This window comes from Nesoenas mayeri (genome assembly GCF_963082525.1).
Source record: "Nesoenas mayeri genome assembly, chromosome: 23".
In the NCBI taxonomy this organism is placed as follows: domain Eukaryota; kingdom Metazoa; phylum Chordata; class Aves; order Columbiformes; family Columbidae; genus Nesoenas; species Nesoenas mayeri.
This window is the reverse complement of record NC_137574.1, coordinates 5,805,748-5,824,074: the sequence shown is the minus strand read 5'-3', so window position 1 is coordinate 5,824,074 and position 18,327 is coordinate 5,805,748. Positions and strand designations below refer to the sequence as shown.

Below are 18,327 nucleotides of genomic sequence, written 5' to 3'. Positions count from 1 at the left end.
CTGCATGCTCCTCAAGCAACCCTTGCACTGTCGTGTAGTTGCCCAAACACAAAGCCAATGAAGGCATCTGCCTTCCTCCACATGACGGAAAAGCAGAGGGACACATGTCACGTAACACCAACACTATGGCACAAATAATCTTACTGGGCAGCCAGTAGTGACAGAGTTTCCTTCATATGTATATGGTCCTAAACCTGCTCCAGGGCCACCACCATGTGTTGGGCACCATCTGGACCAAAACAGCTGCCCCGTGCTGGCTGGCCTGGACTGGCTGGCTGTTCAGCTAATCTGTTGTGGAATGGTATTAAAAGCTGAGGCAGAGGCAACCTCAAAATCTCTATTTATAAGCCTCACTCAGCCTCTCACTGCAGGAACACACAGTCAGGCAAATAAAAACAAATCCTTCAAATACCCATGCATTCTTTAGATCCAAATGGGAGGCTTGTGTGGGATGCCCTGCATACAATCCCCATGGTAATGGTTTGGTTGTTTTTATTTAATTTGGGTAGAGATCATGCCAAGAATTTCAGTGGTTGGGGGAGGGTCTGAGCTTGCCAAGCCTCCTCGCATAGAAACGCTCAGCTCTGGCTCCTGCATCTGCTCTGCATGAGACATCTGCTCCACCGCCCAGCCGGCAGTGAGGGGGCACCTTTGGATCTGCACCTCTGATCACCCCATTGGGGTGTGAGGAAGCAGATTTGACACCACGGCTAAAGGATCTGGGGCCTTGGGCAGCTGCACTTGCTCCCAGGTCCTCTCTCCACCTCACTTCACCCTAATTTCTCTGCAGGTCACTCAATGGTGCAGCGGATATCAGAGAATTCCCAGACCTTAAAGGCACTACCAGCCTAGAAGTTTTGTGAGTGGCAACTCTCTCCCTTTTACCCTACTATTTGTGCTCTTCCTCCTTCAAGGCGGTCCAGACTGTTTCAGCGAGGACTTTTGCAGTGCTGTGCAGTTGGTTGTCTTCAGCTCTGCCTCTCCCTGGTCGCTCACCTCTCTGCTTCGTTTCACCCTTGTGGCTCCTGAAAGCAGCTTTCCTCTCCGTGAGTTGCTCTCTCAGTACTCTCGAGTGTGCTCCAATCTTTTTTTATATTGTTTTTTCTCTTCCTTCCCTTCTGTGTCTGCGAAGGAACAAGCCTTTGGGTGCAGTGCTTCAGCGTGGTCTGCTGAGACCCAGCGCCCCTGCCCAGAGAGGGACCAGCACTGGCAGTGCAGAGCAGGAAACATCTGCTGTGTTTGCCACACAACTGCCACCCAGTTTTAGGGCTCCTGAAACTGGTCTGGTCCCGCCTTCACACCACCAGACCCAGGAGAGCAGGCGCCTCCAGGACGTGCTGTCCTGGCCACCCACAGTTCTCCCCAGGGCACTGGTCCACCTGGGAGCACGGCTGAACAATCCAGCCCGGGAGAGTGACCTGACCGTGCCTCGCCTCGGGGACCCAGGGACACACCATCCACCCTCCATACACACATTTCTGAGGCAGCTGTGGCTCCAGGCAGATCACCAGTCTGGACAACAGGGAGCTGGGATGGCAGAGCACACCACTGAGGGCACTGTCACCTGCCATCAGCATGGCCGGGGACAGCAGTGAATTCAGTACCCAGTAACCTCACAGAACTTCTTACAGGCACTTTCACCTTTACCAGGTGCAGCAGCAGTGCCCATTTCCAAGTATTTCATTATCTCACTGATATTTTCTCTCCTGCCACCACCTGGGACCAGTAGCTGGGCTTGTGGGTCACAGTCTGTGTGCTGGATCTCAGTAATATCATTTCTTCTCTCTCCTCAACTCCTCTAGGACCCTGACACGGGCAGGCATTCATTTACTCCCCAGAGGAATGTGCCAGCAGCTGCCCAGCCTCCGAGTCCTGTGAGTAACACGTGTTTATCTGTCCTGCCTGGTCTTTAGAAAAGTGCCATCAGAAACTGGGCTTTCTTCTTGTCTAGTTCAGAGAGGGGACAAGATATGGAAGACCGTCCTGTGGCTCTTGTTCCTGTTCTCTTTTCCATGCAGAAAACATCTTAGGCACTACCCTGAGCTCTGCGTGTTCTTGAACTTGCTTGCTTCATCCCAGCCTGATGCTCTGGACTCAGGTCTGCAAGCGATAAGGCACATCCACATTTGCCTCCTTGATCTGCACCTGTGGGAACTGTCTGGCCTGTGCAATGAGTGTAGAGAGGGTGCAAAACGCAGGAACAGCAGCAGCCTTTCAGAGCTCTCAGTTACACACAGCACAAAAGCCAGTGGTAAATCAAATTCACACGATGCCTTGTCCAACTGTTGGCTTACTGCAGTGGGAGCTCCAGCAAGTGCCATCATCTGGCACTGAATGATGCTGAGTGGGGGCATTCGCCTTTTCTCTAACTTGGTACGTGATGAAATCAAGATCCCAGAAAGACTCCTGTGTCTTCTCAGGAATCAAACCGCTGTTCCTGAGACCCCCAACATTGTCTCCAGTTGAAGACACCCTCAGGAAATGAGTCATGAGCCAGATTAATACGAGCTTGCAAGTCTGAGGGCAAGCAGGAGGCTTGCTTCTCATCAGTCTTTATACAACAAGCTGAAAATGAGAATGAGTTTGTTCCAGGAAAGCAATAGGAGTGAATTCTTCATCATAGAAACTGGAAACAAGAGAAAAACATAAAAATAAAATAACACGATTTGTAACTTAGCAGATCACATCATTTTGTCTCCAGCTGTCTCTATAGGGAAGATCTCTCACCTTTAGACATCTGGACCAATTCAAAGGACATCTTGCAGTGAAAGAGTAGCCTTTGCAATGGCCCAGGCTGTAGGATCCCAAGCACTCTGTTTCTGTTTGCAAGTTATCAGACTGTAAATCTTCACAGTAGAGCCTGTTCTTCATGCCTGCCCCCTCCTGCAGAAGGGTTCTATTGGCACATCCCACCTTGATCCTTGTTCCTTGCTGCTCTTTCCCAGTTAACGTTACTGACATTAACTGCATTGCTTTCAGAGTTTGGAGAGAGAGCATGCAGGCCAATGTTTGTGCATGTTTACATCCCTCTTGCCTTTGAAATCCGTTGTCCTTCTATCCCTGCAGAGCTAGTGGCTGTTTTTGCTGGTCTCCCCCACTTTGCCAGCCAGGCAGTTCATCAGGTTGACATCAAAACCGTGACACATTTAAACATGGATGATACAGTTAATGCCACATTTCTGGCCTCCTACTGCCCTCACAGGCTGCAGAGACCCCCTTGCCTGCAGCCGTGCCAAACAGAGCCAGCTCATCCCCTCTCCAGCAATATCTGCTTCCCAAGGGAGGGCTCAGGGGTGCTCACTTGTCATCTCCTAATGTTCCTGTGTCGGTCCTTCCCCTGCAGAGAACTGTCACACAATCAAATCGAAGATCTGCCCAGTTTCCACCGGTGTCAGCGGCTGGAAGAGCTGTGAGTAAAGAGACGCCCTCTCTGTGCTGTGCTCTGGGAGAAAGGGGCTGTTTTCAGGGGAGAGAGGCAGCTCCCAAACACAAAACTCAACCTACACCACACAGTAGGAGAGCTGAGGGTTGTAACTCGCTGGTTGGACTGCAAACGGACCACAGCTCCACCTCTGGTGCTCTGAGACAGAGTATTCATGCTCAGTTCAATGTGCCTGGAGATCTGGCCCTGCACTTCAAATCTAACAGAAGTTCTTGGCCTTTCTGAGAAAAAAAATTGAACATATATATATGTATACATATATATATATATATATAAAAGACTTCACGATTTTCTATAGAATTCTGCACAAGGAATGCCTTATTGGCAACACTGAGAAACCAGCAGCAGAGCAGATACAAGTCAGCTCCTGCCTCTGAAACATGAACATGTAGCTAAATATCTGCTGAGACATTACAGCCATCATGTGCAGGTCCTTGTATGAGATGAGTCAAGATAATTCCTGAGTCTAAAGTAGAGCAGATTGGGAAACCAGCATGGCTTTGGGGATAATGGAGCACCTTTAGCCACTGCACATCAATGGCACTTTACTGTTCCATAATGGCAGCGAAAGGAGAGGTTGTCTGAGCCCAGGAGCTGCCCAGAGGAGAGAATGGCTTTGAGCTCATCCTGTTTACCCCTTGAAATAAGAGTTGGTCTCCCAAGTCTTCAATGGCAACTTCCACTGCGTCTGCTGCCCTGGGACAAAGGTCCCTACAAATTATGAGTGCTGCCTCCAGCTCTTTTCTCAAACCAGTTTCTGTTTTTTCAGTGGTCTCCAGCACAACAGGATCCACGAAATCAGAGCAGACACCTTTGTACAGCTGATGGCTCTGCGCTCCATGTGAGTATTGTCTGGCAGGGGAATGTCTCAAAAGCATATAGAATCATAGAATCATTTTGATTGGAAGAGACCCTCACGATCATCAAGTCTAACCATTAACCCAACACTGGCACTAACCCGAGTCCCTAAGAATCTCATCTCCGTGTCTGTTCAAACCCTCCAGGGATGGTGACTCCACCACTGCCCTGAGCAACTTGTTACAGTGCTTCACAATCCTTTCTGTGAATACGTTTTTCCTAATATCCAATCTGAGCCTTCCTTGGTGCAACTTGAGGCCACTTCCTCTCATCCTGTCACTTGCTGCTTGACATATTAATACTAGATGTATTAAGTATCAATACTAGATGTATTAAGTGCACACAACATGCACATTTCATACACGCAAACTGACCTTGCAGTAGACAGCCCACTCAAGTGCTTGGCACGTTTCAGAAGCTCATAAGGCTCCAGAGGGCATGATTCTCCTTGTGAGATGTGGGAAGAGCCCTTCAAGCACTGATGGTCTTTATTTACTGTTCTGTTAGGAAGTGAGCTGAAGTGCACAAAAGCTTTTTCCCATGGTGCAGCAATTTGAGTGTCATTTAATAAGCCAGCATTCCTAGAGATCCCACGAGTGTCACGTACATCATGTCTGTAACTGCGCAGGAACAGTCACGTATTACATGCAATGCTACAGACAAGCATGCAGATACAATCAGACTGCTGCCACACTATAGTCACACAAACGCACAGCTGAGCATGCAAGCTCTGGCATTCGCCTTTGGCTGTGTTTTGGGTCCCTGTGGGAAGGATTCATCTCACCCAACTTCAGCCTTCTGCAGTGACACATCTCAGCAGGCACCACCTCTCCCTTCAGAGCTGGAGAGATGAAGATACTTGTAGGAGGTTGCTCATGTAGTCAGCCTTAGGAGAAGAAATGCTTCCTGATGTGCTGGTTCCTCTCTGCTGGCGACAGAGGGAGCTGAGGCCTCTAGCTCCAGTGGAAGCAGAGCTTTTTGAGGAGCCTCAGTGAATCCAAGCCAGCAGTACGTGACAGGAGACACCCTAAGATGACTTCGGTTCACCTTCCACACAGCCCCTGATCCTATCTGCCCTTGCCTGAGCACCCAGCACCGTGAACACATCAGGGATGCTCTGGCACTAAAGCATAACATGTCTGCTGCTCTGAGGTTTAGCATGTTAGTGTAAAATCCCCAAATTCACAGAAATGAAGTGAAAAAGGAACCTTTCCCATTGGTCTCAGTGGAGGAGCTCCTGCAAGACAAACTCTTGTGCCCTCTGTTAGAAACTACCCATCTATAGACCCAAACATATTTGTCTTCAGGGAGCTGCAATGAGGCTGAACTTGCTGTCAGCTATGGGACAATAGATCCCACATTTGTTCATATCAAACCCCTTGACCAGGCCAGTGTCAGCAGCTTCACTGCCCTGCTCTGCATCCCTCTTACTGGCATGTCCTTGTCTTGCAGAGACCTGAGCTGGAATTACATCCACTTCATTCACCCTGAAGCATTTGTGACCCTGCACTCGCTCACCAAGCTGTAAGTTGCAGTGATACTTCTTTCACAGTGGGCCATGGTCAGCAGGTACCTGAGGACCTCAGACTGGCCCCCAGGTCACCGGGACACCTGGCATTTCAATGTCAGAAGCTGCAGTGCTGAGGTGCATGTCTTAGCACTGATGTGGGCAGACCACATCCCACCGTTTCCTATCATCAACATTAAAGGGATGATGAAAGTGCAGAAGGGGCCGTCTTCAAGATGCTCTCACCCTGAAGACTTAAACCTCCAACATTCTGATGCTTTCACACCTGCCCCAGATCCCCTTATGAGAAGATCTGCATGATGGAGCATCTCAGTCACTGCAGACTGTCTTTGCTGGCTGTGGAGGGGTCCCCAGTCCTCGGCCCCCTCACTAAGACCTTGTGTATTTTATGGGTTGGGAGCTGCAGTTATACCTGAGCTATCATGGGGGAAGTGGTAGGAGAAGAAATGTGTGGGGCAGATATGTGCACAGGGGGGTAGATACCATCCAGAGCTTTCAGCATGGGCATTAACCCCTGCCCCTCATTTTCCCTGGGGATTACAATGCCAATCTGTTTATCTCCAGATAATCCTGGTCCCCATGCAGCACTCAGCCCCATTTCAGCATCATATTTCGGGGAGCAATCAAGGCAGGCAGCGAGGCTCTCTGAGCCTCTGCTGGGCTAAGATATCGCTAGCAGCAAAACACTGACCACGGTCTCTGCTCTCCTCTCACCAGGGACTTGACTGATAACCGGCTGGTCACGCTGCCTCTGGGTGGTTTGGGTGGACTGACCCATCTGAAGCTCCAAGGCAACCCAGGTCTCTCGGAGCCCTTCACCAAGGAGAGCTTCCCCAAAATGAGGTACTGGTGGCGTTGGCTCTTTCACTCCTGGCGCTCAGCACAGCCTGTATTTGCTTATAGCAATCAGACTCCTGCTTTCCTTGTTTATCTGATGCTTTCCTCCATGCTTTCAGGCCAATAGGTTGAGGAAGCTCCATCTGCAGCTAATGTGCCTCATCTTTTAAAGTCTTCCACGGGAGAGTGGTGATGTGCTCCTGGGCCTGCCACCCCCACCCCAAACACACACAAGTGGAAAGCATGGAGCGGGCCCAGCTCAGGGCTCCTCTCAATGGAAAACATTCCCAGAAGCCAGTCCTAGCTAATGACATCCAGCTTTCCTTCAGTAAACTGTGTTTGTGTGGCCGTGTCTTGTCTGCTATGGATTAATGAGGAGCCTGAAGGGGTCAAACTGAGCAAGACCAGGCTGTGAAAGGCTTGGAGCGCAGTGCTGCACCACGAGCTCCGGCTCCTTGGACCCTCCCTTAGTGGTGGGTCTCCAGTGTGGCACCTGCCCTCAGGCTGAGGGACCCATTTTCCAGATGACTCCAATTCCCCTGTCATTTTCTTGAGTCTCCCAGGTAGTTCTCTTGGATCCAAGGACACACGAACTGACGCTCCCGCTCATCCAGTACAGGACCCCAAGGCTGGAGCTTCTCAAATTGTAACACCCACTGCTGGGGTCACAGGCCGCTGCACCAACATTGGGCTTAATAGCTTGGTCCGACGGAAGCATGGAGCTCTCACTTTGGTCTGCCTCGACACTGATGCCTGCAGGGCTTTCCCTTCTGACTTTTTTTACCTGCCATAGCTGGGATCCACTGACCACCCCAAAGAGCAGGGGATCCCAGAAGCTTCTGGAGCGCTTTCCACACCCTTGTGCAGAGCAGGTCAAGCTCAGCACTCCCAGAGGCATTCCTCCTCTAAAATGATTCCATTGGCATCCGTGGAGCTGGTTTAGATTTGTACCAGAGACTGAGTCCACAGGAGTGGTTCATTGAACCACGCCAGGCGATGGACACATTATGTTTCCTAAATGTTGGGGTGCTGCCATCAAGTAGTCTTATTCTTGGGGCATATGTCTGAAGGGATCATCTGAGAAGAGTTCTTAGCCACCCCGGGAGGATCTGTACCTTTCTACCACCTTTCAATAACAGCTTTTAATTTGGAGCTTATAACAGGAAGCAAGCTTGTATACAGAGTTTCCACAGCCTCCCAGGGCTCAGCCAGAAATGTTTGGGAACTTAAAACAAAAGCATATTTTTAGAATATAGAGTTTCACCATATTTACTGATCTTGTCAGAAGACCTTAATTGTCTGGAAAACCTGAGGTTCCTTTGCCTTCATCAGCGGTCTTCCTGACTTCCAACAAAGCAGCAAGATTTTGCTGTCTTTGAAGAAAACGCAGCTGCTGACTGATAGCCTGGTATTTCATCCAGATGATGCTCCGCTGCTGTTTAATTAACCTTGTAATACATGCTATAATTAAGAACTAAGAATTCTACTTTCAAGTAGAAATCAGACATATTAAAATAACTTGACACAGTTGAAAGACCTGAGATTTCCCTGCCCAGCTGGGGTTTGGAGGTGCCTCTCTGACCGGCAGAACATGCGAGGGGGACCTTGCACTCAAGCTCTTGGGAAGCTTCTCAACTTGAACAAAAGGATGCCCAGCAAAAAATGGCCTCGGGGTAAAAAACAAGGACTCCACATGCACATGGCATATTGCCAGAAGGCATGGGAAAGGGGCTAATTCCACCTAGGAAGAACCACATAAATGTTTTTAGGAGTTATCCAGGAACTTCAATGCAGTTTCTAAACTGGTGTTTGACAACATCCTATTGACAGTGCCTTAAGTGCCGAAAGTAGGGCAGTGCAGAGACACCTCAGGGTGACTTGGGTCCACAGTCTGTCCTATATGGAGTCCTTCACCAGGGCAAAGTCCTGCCCCAGTGTAGCCATCACCCGACAGACTGGCTTTTTTCACATGTGGAAATGAAGCGAAAAGTGCAAAGCAATAGCCTGTCAGGTCATGGAGGTGACACCTCTAAAAGTTCTGCTTTCCCCCTTTGCAGAGTCCTCGAGGTACCTTACGCCTACCAGTGCTGTGCCTATGGAAGCTGCAGCAGCCTCTTCAAGGTGTCCAACCAATGGGGGGCAGAAGACATGAGCCCTGAAGAGGAGGATCCCCACAAAAGGACCATGGAATTGTTTCCAGGTCATACTGATAATCACTGTAAGTAAACCGGGCTGAGCGGTGGTCTGTCCATTCGCAGGGGAATGCTGTGAGCTTGGATGAGACCCTGCATTTGCAGGAGGGGCTGCACTGCCAGCCATGGAGTGACACCTGCCTTGGGCAAGGCAGACTGATCCTCCTCCAGCTCTGGTGGCCAGCTGCTGTGAATGGGTTCCAGTGAGTGTCACTGCACTGGAGAAAGAGATGATCTGGTGCATCCAAACCTTCACAATCCAACAGAAAAGTCTGTCAGTCCTCACCAGCATGGACATGTTTCCTAATTTGGCCTTGCTGACTACAGAGGGAGGCCAACCAGGCCACCTGAGCAAGGCAGCTGAGGTTACATGGGACAACTTCTGGGCAATACAGAGCCTTTGGCAGAACGTCATCTCTTGTTGCTACAACATACAGAGGATGGACCCTAGGATTAATCTGAATAAGGCATGAACGCAAAGAACTGTAAAGTGCAGCTGGGTGGAGGTGCCTGTGTCTGTCTGTGTCTCAGACCTGTGGCTGTGCTGCTTTTGTGCACATACCCTGGCGCTGCAGCAAAAGGTCAGGGTTAGGTATGAACAAAAGGACACCTTTGGGGAATACGAAGTGGCTCCACAGTTCAAGATGAGCAGTGCTTTCTGTTCAAGAGTCTATTTATTCCATGCTCCCAGATGCTCTCCTGCATAGACCTCCACAAAATCTGTTGCACGGGGCTAGTGGAGAAGCGTGCAAAGCACCTGCACCCTGCACCCACCAACACACAGCACAACAGCAGCTCCAGGCAGAGGGCTGGAGTGATCCCTTTGCAAGGGAATCTCAGAATAATTGAAGGACAAACCCCTTTGCTTCCTCTGTCACTCTGGAGAGTGAAAATAGCATCTCAGGACATGGCTTGCGTGCTGCATTTGTTTATATGTTCGTGTAAATACAGAGGCCACAGGCACTTCTGAGGTCTGAAACACCCTGAAGGTAAAACCACATCATGCTATGTGCCCGTAGGAGAACGGGGAGAGGACTGAGGCCCTGGGGAGCACCTGGCTCACCTGTTTTGGGAACACCATGCACTGAGCCACAATCAGGGGCTCTGCAGAATCTCCTGCATCTCCAGCAGGCAAGACTAGATCTGGAGACAGATATTGACCCAGAGCATCTGGATTCTCTGCGGTACAGCAGGGCTGGGCAGCAGGACGACCCAGACGCTTCATGACACGAGTGAGTCACAAGCCCTTTGTCCCTGCCCTGCCCTGATCCCTCACAGAGACCGAACTCTAGCGATGTAAAAAGCCCAGCCAGGGGCTAGCAAGGGTGACTCCTACCAGCACAATGTGGCTCCTGGAAGCACGATAGACTCGGTGGTTACCCTGGGCACACAGTACAGAGGAGCCATATGTTACAGTCATTGCTGCAGGAATTTCTTCTCAGTCGGGTCAGTTTTTCCATCATTAACGCAGCCCAAACTTTAACAGTCCTTGTACATATAGTTGGGGTGTTTGCCCAGCAAATTACAGCATCTGTTAAAAGACGTGGTTTGCAGCCAGGGCCCATAGTGCTGCTTACAGACCTGCTCTTGCTGGGCACTGAAGCACTTGGTGTCCCAAAGGACACCCCTCCTGGCCCTGTCCGCAGATCAGCACACCGCAGGCTCCCAGGCCCCCCAGCCAGTCTCAGCCTCACAGAGTCAATGTGTGACCATGAGATATTAGGACCAGAGGGGAATGCTGACTGATTCTAAGATGTGCCAGATGAGACTATTAGCAGCTCATAAAGGCTCGCATTTTCAGATGTTAAAGCACTGGGTTTGTCTTAAATATCAAGCCACAGCGGTGCAAATGGGAAATGCACAAGAACATCCTTTCTTGCCACGTGCAGCTTTTAGATGACTCTCCTTACCATTCAGCAATGCACAGTCTACTCTTGACGATGAGGGTTTTGTAATATTGCTATTTTATTTAATTAATTGTTGCTTTATTTCTGTTCCCAGTGCTTACTTTCCAATGGCTACCAGTGGTATTTAGCTGAGTTATATGAATCTTGTAACACTTCCTCATTAAAGAGGAAAAAAGCTCCCAAACATTCCTTCCATGCAAGAGATAAAGTGGTCTCATTAAGAGAAAATGACTCGGGGCTCTGTCCCTGCAGTGTACAGCCAGGACCGTCAGGGCTTGGATGCTGTGGGAGAACTTGTGAGAGGGATGGGGCAGGCTTCCAGATAGCCGTGTCCTGTCCGCCCTGCGTGGTGCTTCCAGCAAGGGAGCGAGGATCCCTTTCCAAACAAGTCCTCAGAACCTCACAGCTGGGCGACTAGTCCCAGGTGGTCATATAGGAGGGAGAAATGCGTCCCCGATGGCACAGCCCTGCTCCAGCAGCCGGGCACCGCTGCCTCCCACGGCGTGTCCCACTCCTGCATCCAGCACCCATCCCATGGCCCAGTCCAGCACCCAAGGGACCGTCTGACTGCAGCTGCAGGGCACACATGGTGCCACAGACCCCAAGGCCAGCTCAGCTCTTCCCAGCCTCCCAGATGCTGGAGAACCCCCCCAAACGTCCCCCAAGGATCCATTCACAATCCAGTAATGGCCACTCGAGGCTCAAAGGAGCGTGGTTACTGCATCAGTCCGTCATCTTGTCACAACAGATATTTAAGGTCCCGTTTCCAGAATTTCTGGTGCTTGGGACACGCCTCTTTGGATTGTAATTGGTGGCATTCAGCAGATACCCCATGCCCTGAGCCTGTCCCCTGTGCCTGGGCAGCACCCCCAAGGTGGCTCAGGGACTGTCACACGGGACATCCACCCAACATGCCAACTCACCCCTGCCACCCCGAAACCAGCTGCAGAGGTAGCACAGGCAAAGGCAAGTACTGCCACAGCACCCACCTGCCGCACGCTGGTTTGAGGAGAGAAGGGGCCGTATTCACTTACAAGCATATGTTTGCAATAAAGGAAAAAAACCTATAGAAAGTGAGAAGAGAACACCCCTGTATGGTTATCCTTGACAACAGGACACTGCTTTATCCAGATCAGCACCTCCATTAGCATGTAGAGCTGAGTAATTAGCTTTTGCAACCCTGGAGGGTCCTTAGAGCTACGATTTTCCTCCTCCCGTCATTCAAAAAGCTACTCGAATCCCCCCAAAAGCACCTGCCCTGTCCCTTTGCGGTCACCCCTGCCCTAACTCTGAGGGAGGGAGCGGTTATCTGCAGCCCCCATGTGGGGATCGCCCTGGCCGAGGCAGGCGGTACAAAAGGGGAAGAAGCATCCAGCCCAGTGTTCTGTGTTCTACCCCTTCTCCAGCAATCGTCCTCCTCTTCCGCCCACGTCCATGTCAGTACAGCCGCCTGGGAACCATTTTCAGTGGAAAGCACATTACTAGCAAAGTGGCTTTTTTTCCAAAAGGCCTCAGAAAGTGGCGGTGCCATAGCAAAATTCAAATAAATGAGGGCTACTTCAAAAACAATGCCGTCTGCCTTGGTAGAACACAACAGCCATTTTCTTGTCTCTACAGTTCCCAGGCTGGGAGAAGCACTGACTTCCAGCAGAGAGGTACATTTTCTGCTTTGAATCCCACTGTGCCGGCCAAGGATTGTTTTGCAATTCACAGCTAGCCCAGTAGTCCAGGCAAAACAAAAGATCGCTCCTTCACTTCATGCAAATGTTTAACCTAAGCTGAAAACCAGCCTTTGTGCGTTCCGGCCCTTTGAAGAGAAAAGAGATAGGGGCAGATTACGGTACATGGTGGTTTGGGTGGCAGCGGGGCACAGAAAGTGCAAGTCTGCCTTGGTTTGAGTGTCGTGACTGCACATCATAGCCTGTGCACTGGGGATGGAACTGGAGATTTATAAGACTATAAAATACAAGGAGGAAATATTTTTCCATCCCACTGTGAGTGTTTTCTTGCCAGACTCCAGAGCAGCAGTAATATTTCAACTCTTATACAGACACATTTAAAAAATGGCTTTTTTTTTTTTTCCCAAAGCTCACTGAAGCCGAGAAAACCACAATTCTTGTCAGGACACACTAAAGATAGCACGTTATTTGTCATCGTTCTTTAATCAAATAATCTCAGCTGAGTTTTCGAGCACTGGCAGGGAGCAGGCCTCATGAGAGGCATCATTTCTGAAGAACTAAACCCCACCGAGGTTTGCCACATCTCCAGCACCGTGGAAACTCGCTGTCCTGGCCGGTGTCCGAGCTGCCGGGACACACCTGGGCACCGTTGGTCTGTATCGTCACAGAGAGTTCATCGCACAGCCACAGACCCAGCTGCCTGCACATCGGGCTGCCCCAAGCTAAAAATGCATCCTTTCCCCTTCCTCCCGCCCGCAGAAAACCCTCAGAGATCTCCACGGGGAGCAGAGGGCCGTGCCGGTGCCACGGGTGGGGATGGCACAGCGGGACAGCAGCTGTCCTCACCGTGTCCCCACGCTGTGCATCAGTGGTAGCTTGAGAAGAGGAATGAGGAACAAAGCAGAAAATCATGTCTTGGATTAGATTAAGGGGATGCCATTCCCCTTGGTGATGATCTACAACCACAGGCCATCAAAAACACGGCCAAGGTGTCAGGCGCATTCTCTTCCAGCAGCTTCTCCTTCAGCCAGGGAGTGTCTGTCCGACCCCAGAGCCCAGGCCTGGCCCGGGGTGCGGCTGCCAGCGTGGCGGAGGTGCTGGCCCAGACTGGGCTCTGGGGTCTGCAGGCATGGGCCACTAAGCAATCCCAGGACCAGGAACCTCCAAGGCTAAAAGCAGGGCACCACAGCCCCAAGAAATCTCAGGACACAAAGTAAAGCAATAAATGTTGGTTTCTCTTGTCTTTTTGCTTCTGAGACGTTTGGTGGTGGTGGCGGTGGTGGTTGCTGACGAAGAATTTGTGCTGCGAGTGGAGGCTAATGGCTCTCTTTGAACAAAGCTCCAGAGTCCTTCTTGATGAACTAACATTGGACAAGGGCTGCCCAGAAAGCTTCCATTTAGAAGATGCATTTGAAGGCTTTGTTTTCTGTAACCACACAGGCTAGAGTGTTTCTTTAATTTTAATACATCATGCTGAGATGAGGGATTTGCAGTCACACAACTCTGGGATCTGGGGCTCTTACACTTCAGATGTTGGGAGTAACCTAAAAACAGAGGGACTGGACAAATTGCAACCCACCAACATTTACAAGACCTTCTCCCTCTACAGCAGTCACTGCAGGGGACAAACGGGACACCAGCAGCGACTTTGAACTTGTGAGCTGGGAACTGAATGGGAAGGTCTATGTTGAGGACAGGCAGTGGGAAAAGCTGCTGGCCCAGTTAGCCCTGATGGCTCTGATTGTTCTTCTCTGAGCACCGTTTCTCATTGTTTTCTCCCCAGATGACCTAGATGCAGATGACCTCCAGCTGGACCATGAGGAATCAAAGCTGCACCCCACTATTCAGTGCACGCCAAGTCCCGGTGAGCAGCCAGGGAAACACTTTGAACACACCAGGATCCTCTGAGCTTCCCTAAATCCCCAGGATCGCACAATCCTTCCTGCAGTGTCTCACAGACGTGCAGATCAGAAGCCTGAATGGTTGGTCTTTAGCCAAACTGGGCACAAATGAGGAGCTTCCTTCTCCCTCTCGGGTGCAGTTGTCATCCCATTAGGAGAGGACAAGGTCATGGTGTCCCTGACCAGGAACCCAGGTATCACCAGCTCCTCCATGCACAAACCTGCCTGCACTCACACACTGGTTTTCAATAAGATCCTGTTCCCTTGCAAGACCTAGACTTTGCTTTGTCCCAGCCAGCCCAGAATATTTCATGACGAGACGTTATTCTTGATCTCCTGATCATACTTGTGGCACTGCAGACTCTAGGGGTACTTTACTGTGTTTCCTGAGAAACGGAGAGAAGGAGGTGCTGGACTGCACCCACCCACTTTCTTCTTCCATCAGAGATATGCCAGTGGGCACAGGTTGCCTGGGACACAAGGAAGATGCCTTCTGAATTTGTCCCTATCCACAGCTCAGTGGTGTCCTACACAAGCCCAGCTCAAGGCTGGATGGGCCTGGCTCAGTCCAGGCAGCTGTGGGACACTGGCGAGGATGGAGTTTTTACCAGTTGTCCCACTGAATTTGCTGCAAAAGAGACAAGAAGGAACAAGAATTCAGCAGAGACCGTGCCCTGCTGCCTGGGTACAGAGGTCCTGACTCTGAGGAAAGCTGGCCAAAGACCTCCACCCTCTTTGAGCTGAATCAGATTTCTCAGTTTCCTCTAATTTATTTTGGTCTCTAAAACTTGGCCCATCCTGTTTCTGTTTTTGCTGTGCTCCCACCCTGAGCCCCTCACGGTAACACCCAAACCCCTCCCAGAGACACCCCTGTCCCAGCGCACTGTCTCTCCACCCTCTCTCCTTTTTCCTTTGGCAAGCAGTGTCCACCACCAGTCCCACTTCAACCCCTCCGTGACCTTCCCTTACTCACCCCTCCTTCTCCCTATGGCCATGCTCCACCATCCTTTCTCCTGACATCTTCCCATGTTCTCCTTTCCCAGGTCCCTCTGTCCCTTCCCTGTCACCCCAGCTCCCCCATCTCTTCCTCCCTGCCTGCTGTCTCTCCCTCCTGCTCTAACACTTCATCTCGTCTTGGCCATCCCCTCCGTGCAGAGGTCATTCGTGCAGAAACAATAAGACACCACTTAGCCAACATCTTGAGTACAAGGGCAGCGGCTCCCAACGTCAGCATCCTGCCGTCTCTCGCACATCTCCACACCGCTAACTCCAAGACCCCAGGGGTACGAGAGAAGGAGCAGCTAATGGCAGTGGCCCAGATGCCAGGCTGACAACAGGTGTGTTAGTGGGTCTGGAGTCCCGCAGAAATGTGGGACATTATGGTCATGAGTTCCTTTGGACAAAAGCCTACCTAGAGCTCAGGTTCTGTCCCACTGAACAGCATAGGGCAGCTGGGACATGAGATTTAAAAGGCTTCGACATGCATACAGTCGAGGGTGGCAATGGCAGGCCTCGACCTTTTTACATTTTCAGAGCTCTGACAAGTTTGCCATTTCTCACATTTCACATGTGACCTCTCCCTGCACCTCATTTCAGCACTAGACGACATCTGAGAGCGTGTCCTGGTGGGACAGGAGGCAGGCACGGAGCCAAGAGGCAGCTGCAGATGAGGGCAGAAAACGCTGTGTGCTCCTTCCCAGCCCTCAGCATTCGAGGGGCTGGTGGGGCCAGGGGAGGCTGGGACTTGGCCGCTGCTCCAAGCAGCATCACTAGAGCAAAGCGGAATATTCTGGGTGTAACTCTGAGGTTTGTTTTCTTCCAGGTCCCTTCAAGCCTTGCGATCACTTGTTTGAGAGCTGGATCATCCGCCTGGGAGTCTGGGTCATCGTTCTGGTCTCGGTGCTCTGCAACGGGCTGGTCATCCTGGCTGTGTTTGCCTCTCCCAGCTACCTCTCTCCAGTTAAGTTCATCATCGGCTCCATCGCTGGTGCCAACATGCTGACCGGCATTTATTGCAGCATGCTGGCCCTCGTCGACGCCCTGACCTACGGCCACTTCGCCAAATACGGGGCCAGATGGGAGACGGGTGCAGGCTGCAGAGTGACGGGGTTCCTGTCGGTGTTCGCCTCCGAGGCTGCCATCTTCCTGCTGACACTGGCTGCCGTGCAGTGCAGCATCTCGGTCTCCTGCGTGCGGGGCTATGGGAAGTCGCCCTCCTTAGGCAAGGTCAAGGCTGCTGCCTTTTGCTGCCTGTTGCTGTCATCCATGGCTGCCGTCCTGCCTCTCTTCTCTGTGGGGGAATATGGAGCATCCCCTCTCTGCCTCCCATATCCCACTCCAGATGGGAAACCAGCCACCCTGGGCTTCACCGTGGCCTTGGTGATGACAAACATGCTCTGCTTCCTGACTATCACAGGCACCTACATCCGGCTGTACTGCAACCTGCTGAAGGGGGAGTTCAGCGCTGTCTGGGACTGCGCCATGGTCAAGCACGTGGCCTGGCTGATCTTCACCAACTGCCTCCTCTACTGCCCAGTGGCCTTCCTGGCCTTCTCCTCCACACTCAACCTCTTCCTCATCACCCCAGAGGTCATCAAATCCGTGCTCCTTGTGGTCCTGCCCCTGCCCGCCTGTCTGAACCCCTTGCTCTACCTGTTCTTCAACCCCCACTTCAGAGATGACCTGCGCCTGCTGAGGCAGAAGGGCCAGGACAAGAGGAGCTACCCCCAGTCCTGTGGGGCCGATGACATGGAGAAAAGCTCCTATGACTCCACTCAGGCTCTGGTGAGCTTCTCCGACATCAACCACATGTTCGAGACACCCGATTCCCTGGGAGTGCACCCCATCCTTGACAGCTACAGCTTCCCCTCCATGACGCTCGTCCCCTGCCAGCAAAGGGTGAGCACCATGGGGAAGGAGAGGGTCTTCTCTGAGCATTGTCCCTGCCTCAGTGACAGTGAGGTGCTGATCCCTTCAGAGAGCCGAGATCTGGCCAGCAGCAGCCTCCGGATAACCTTCTTCCCCTCCCCGCCCACACCACCCTACACGTCTCACTTATAAACCTCCTCTGAGCAGCCGTGCCGACAGCCCTGCACCACACACTGAGGACCAGCCCCAGTGCTGGGTGGCCAGCAAGGTGACAGCAGGCTGCTCCATGTAAAGCACCGGTACAACCCGTCCACCCTCACCCCCATCACATCGGCCTGGGCACCAGGCACTGCTCCGCCAGCTGCCGCTCTCCTGGAAGGGCTCTGACTGAGCTCCAGACACTCAGGGCTGGCCATGGGAGGAGATGAACCCCCTGTGAGTGTTCCTCCTGCTAGGGACTGCCTGGGAGAGAACCCACCAGCCCAGGAGATGGGTCAGGGAGACCCTCCTCCTCGCCATCCCGCAGCATCACAAGCCAGGAGGAGCCTGCAGCAAAGCCAAGCATGTCTTCCCAAGGCAGAGACATCTTAGCAAGCAAAAGTCTTTGCTTTGTGGCAGAAACACGTGGAAATGGCCAACTGCAATGATGTGGCCATCCATGGGGACCTCAGGCCTTATCCTCCAGGGTTCTCTGTGGGTCCCACAGACCCCTGGAAATAGGCTTGTGTCGGTCCCACGCCATCGACCGGAAGAGCAGAAGTGGGTTAAAAGCAGCGTATTCACGTTGCACTCTGTTTTGGGAGGGAGCCTGGTGGGCTGGGTAGGACCCCCACCTCCAGCCAACACCAGGAGCTGGGGACACCCGTCTCATCTGTCAGTCTGACCCACAGTGTCTAACAAGGGGTGTCTGAACACCAAGGCAGCCAAATCCAAACACCTCCCCAGAGAAAGCTGTGTGCTCTGCCTGAGGTCGCTGGGCAGCACCCGGCCAAGGCACCCCAGGGGACACTGGGGTGCTGTCACCCCCGCAGCTGCAGACGTTGGTTCTTAGGTACATGAGTCCCCCACAGAACAGCCATTTTGAGGACTGCGTTTGCCCTCCCCTATTTTAAGGG

The 18,327-nt window shown here is 51.8% G+C and overlaps 1 protein-coding gene across 1 annotated transcript in view; it reads left to right on the top strand.

Annotated features, from left to right (window-relative positions):
- Positions 1-17,404, top strand: part of LGR6 (leucine rich repeat containing G protein-coupled receptor 6) — a gene marked incomplete at its 3' end in the record, with an annotated part of 113,247 nt that extends 95,843 nt beyond the window's left edge. The window contains exons 10-18 of the mRNA XM_080358260.1: positions 791-859; positions 1,803-1,874; positions 3,344-3,409; positions 4,212-4,283; positions 5,753-5,824; positions 6,546-6,671; positions 8,723-8,883; positions 14,227-14,307; positions 16,167-17,404. Coding sequence (XP_080214386.1) covers positions 791-859; positions 1,803-1,874; positions 3,344-3,409; positions 4,212-4,283; positions 5,753-5,824; positions 6,546-6,671; positions 8,723-8,883; positions 14,227-14,307; positions 16,167-17,404 — 1,957 coding nt within the window. The remainder of the gene's footprint in view (positions 1-790; positions 860-1,802; positions 1,875-3,343; positions 3,410-4,211; positions 4,284-5,752; positions 5,825-6,545; positions 6,672-8,722; positions 8,884-14,226; positions 14,308-16,166) is intronic.
- Between the last annotated feature and the right edge of the window lie 923 nt (positions 17,405-18,327).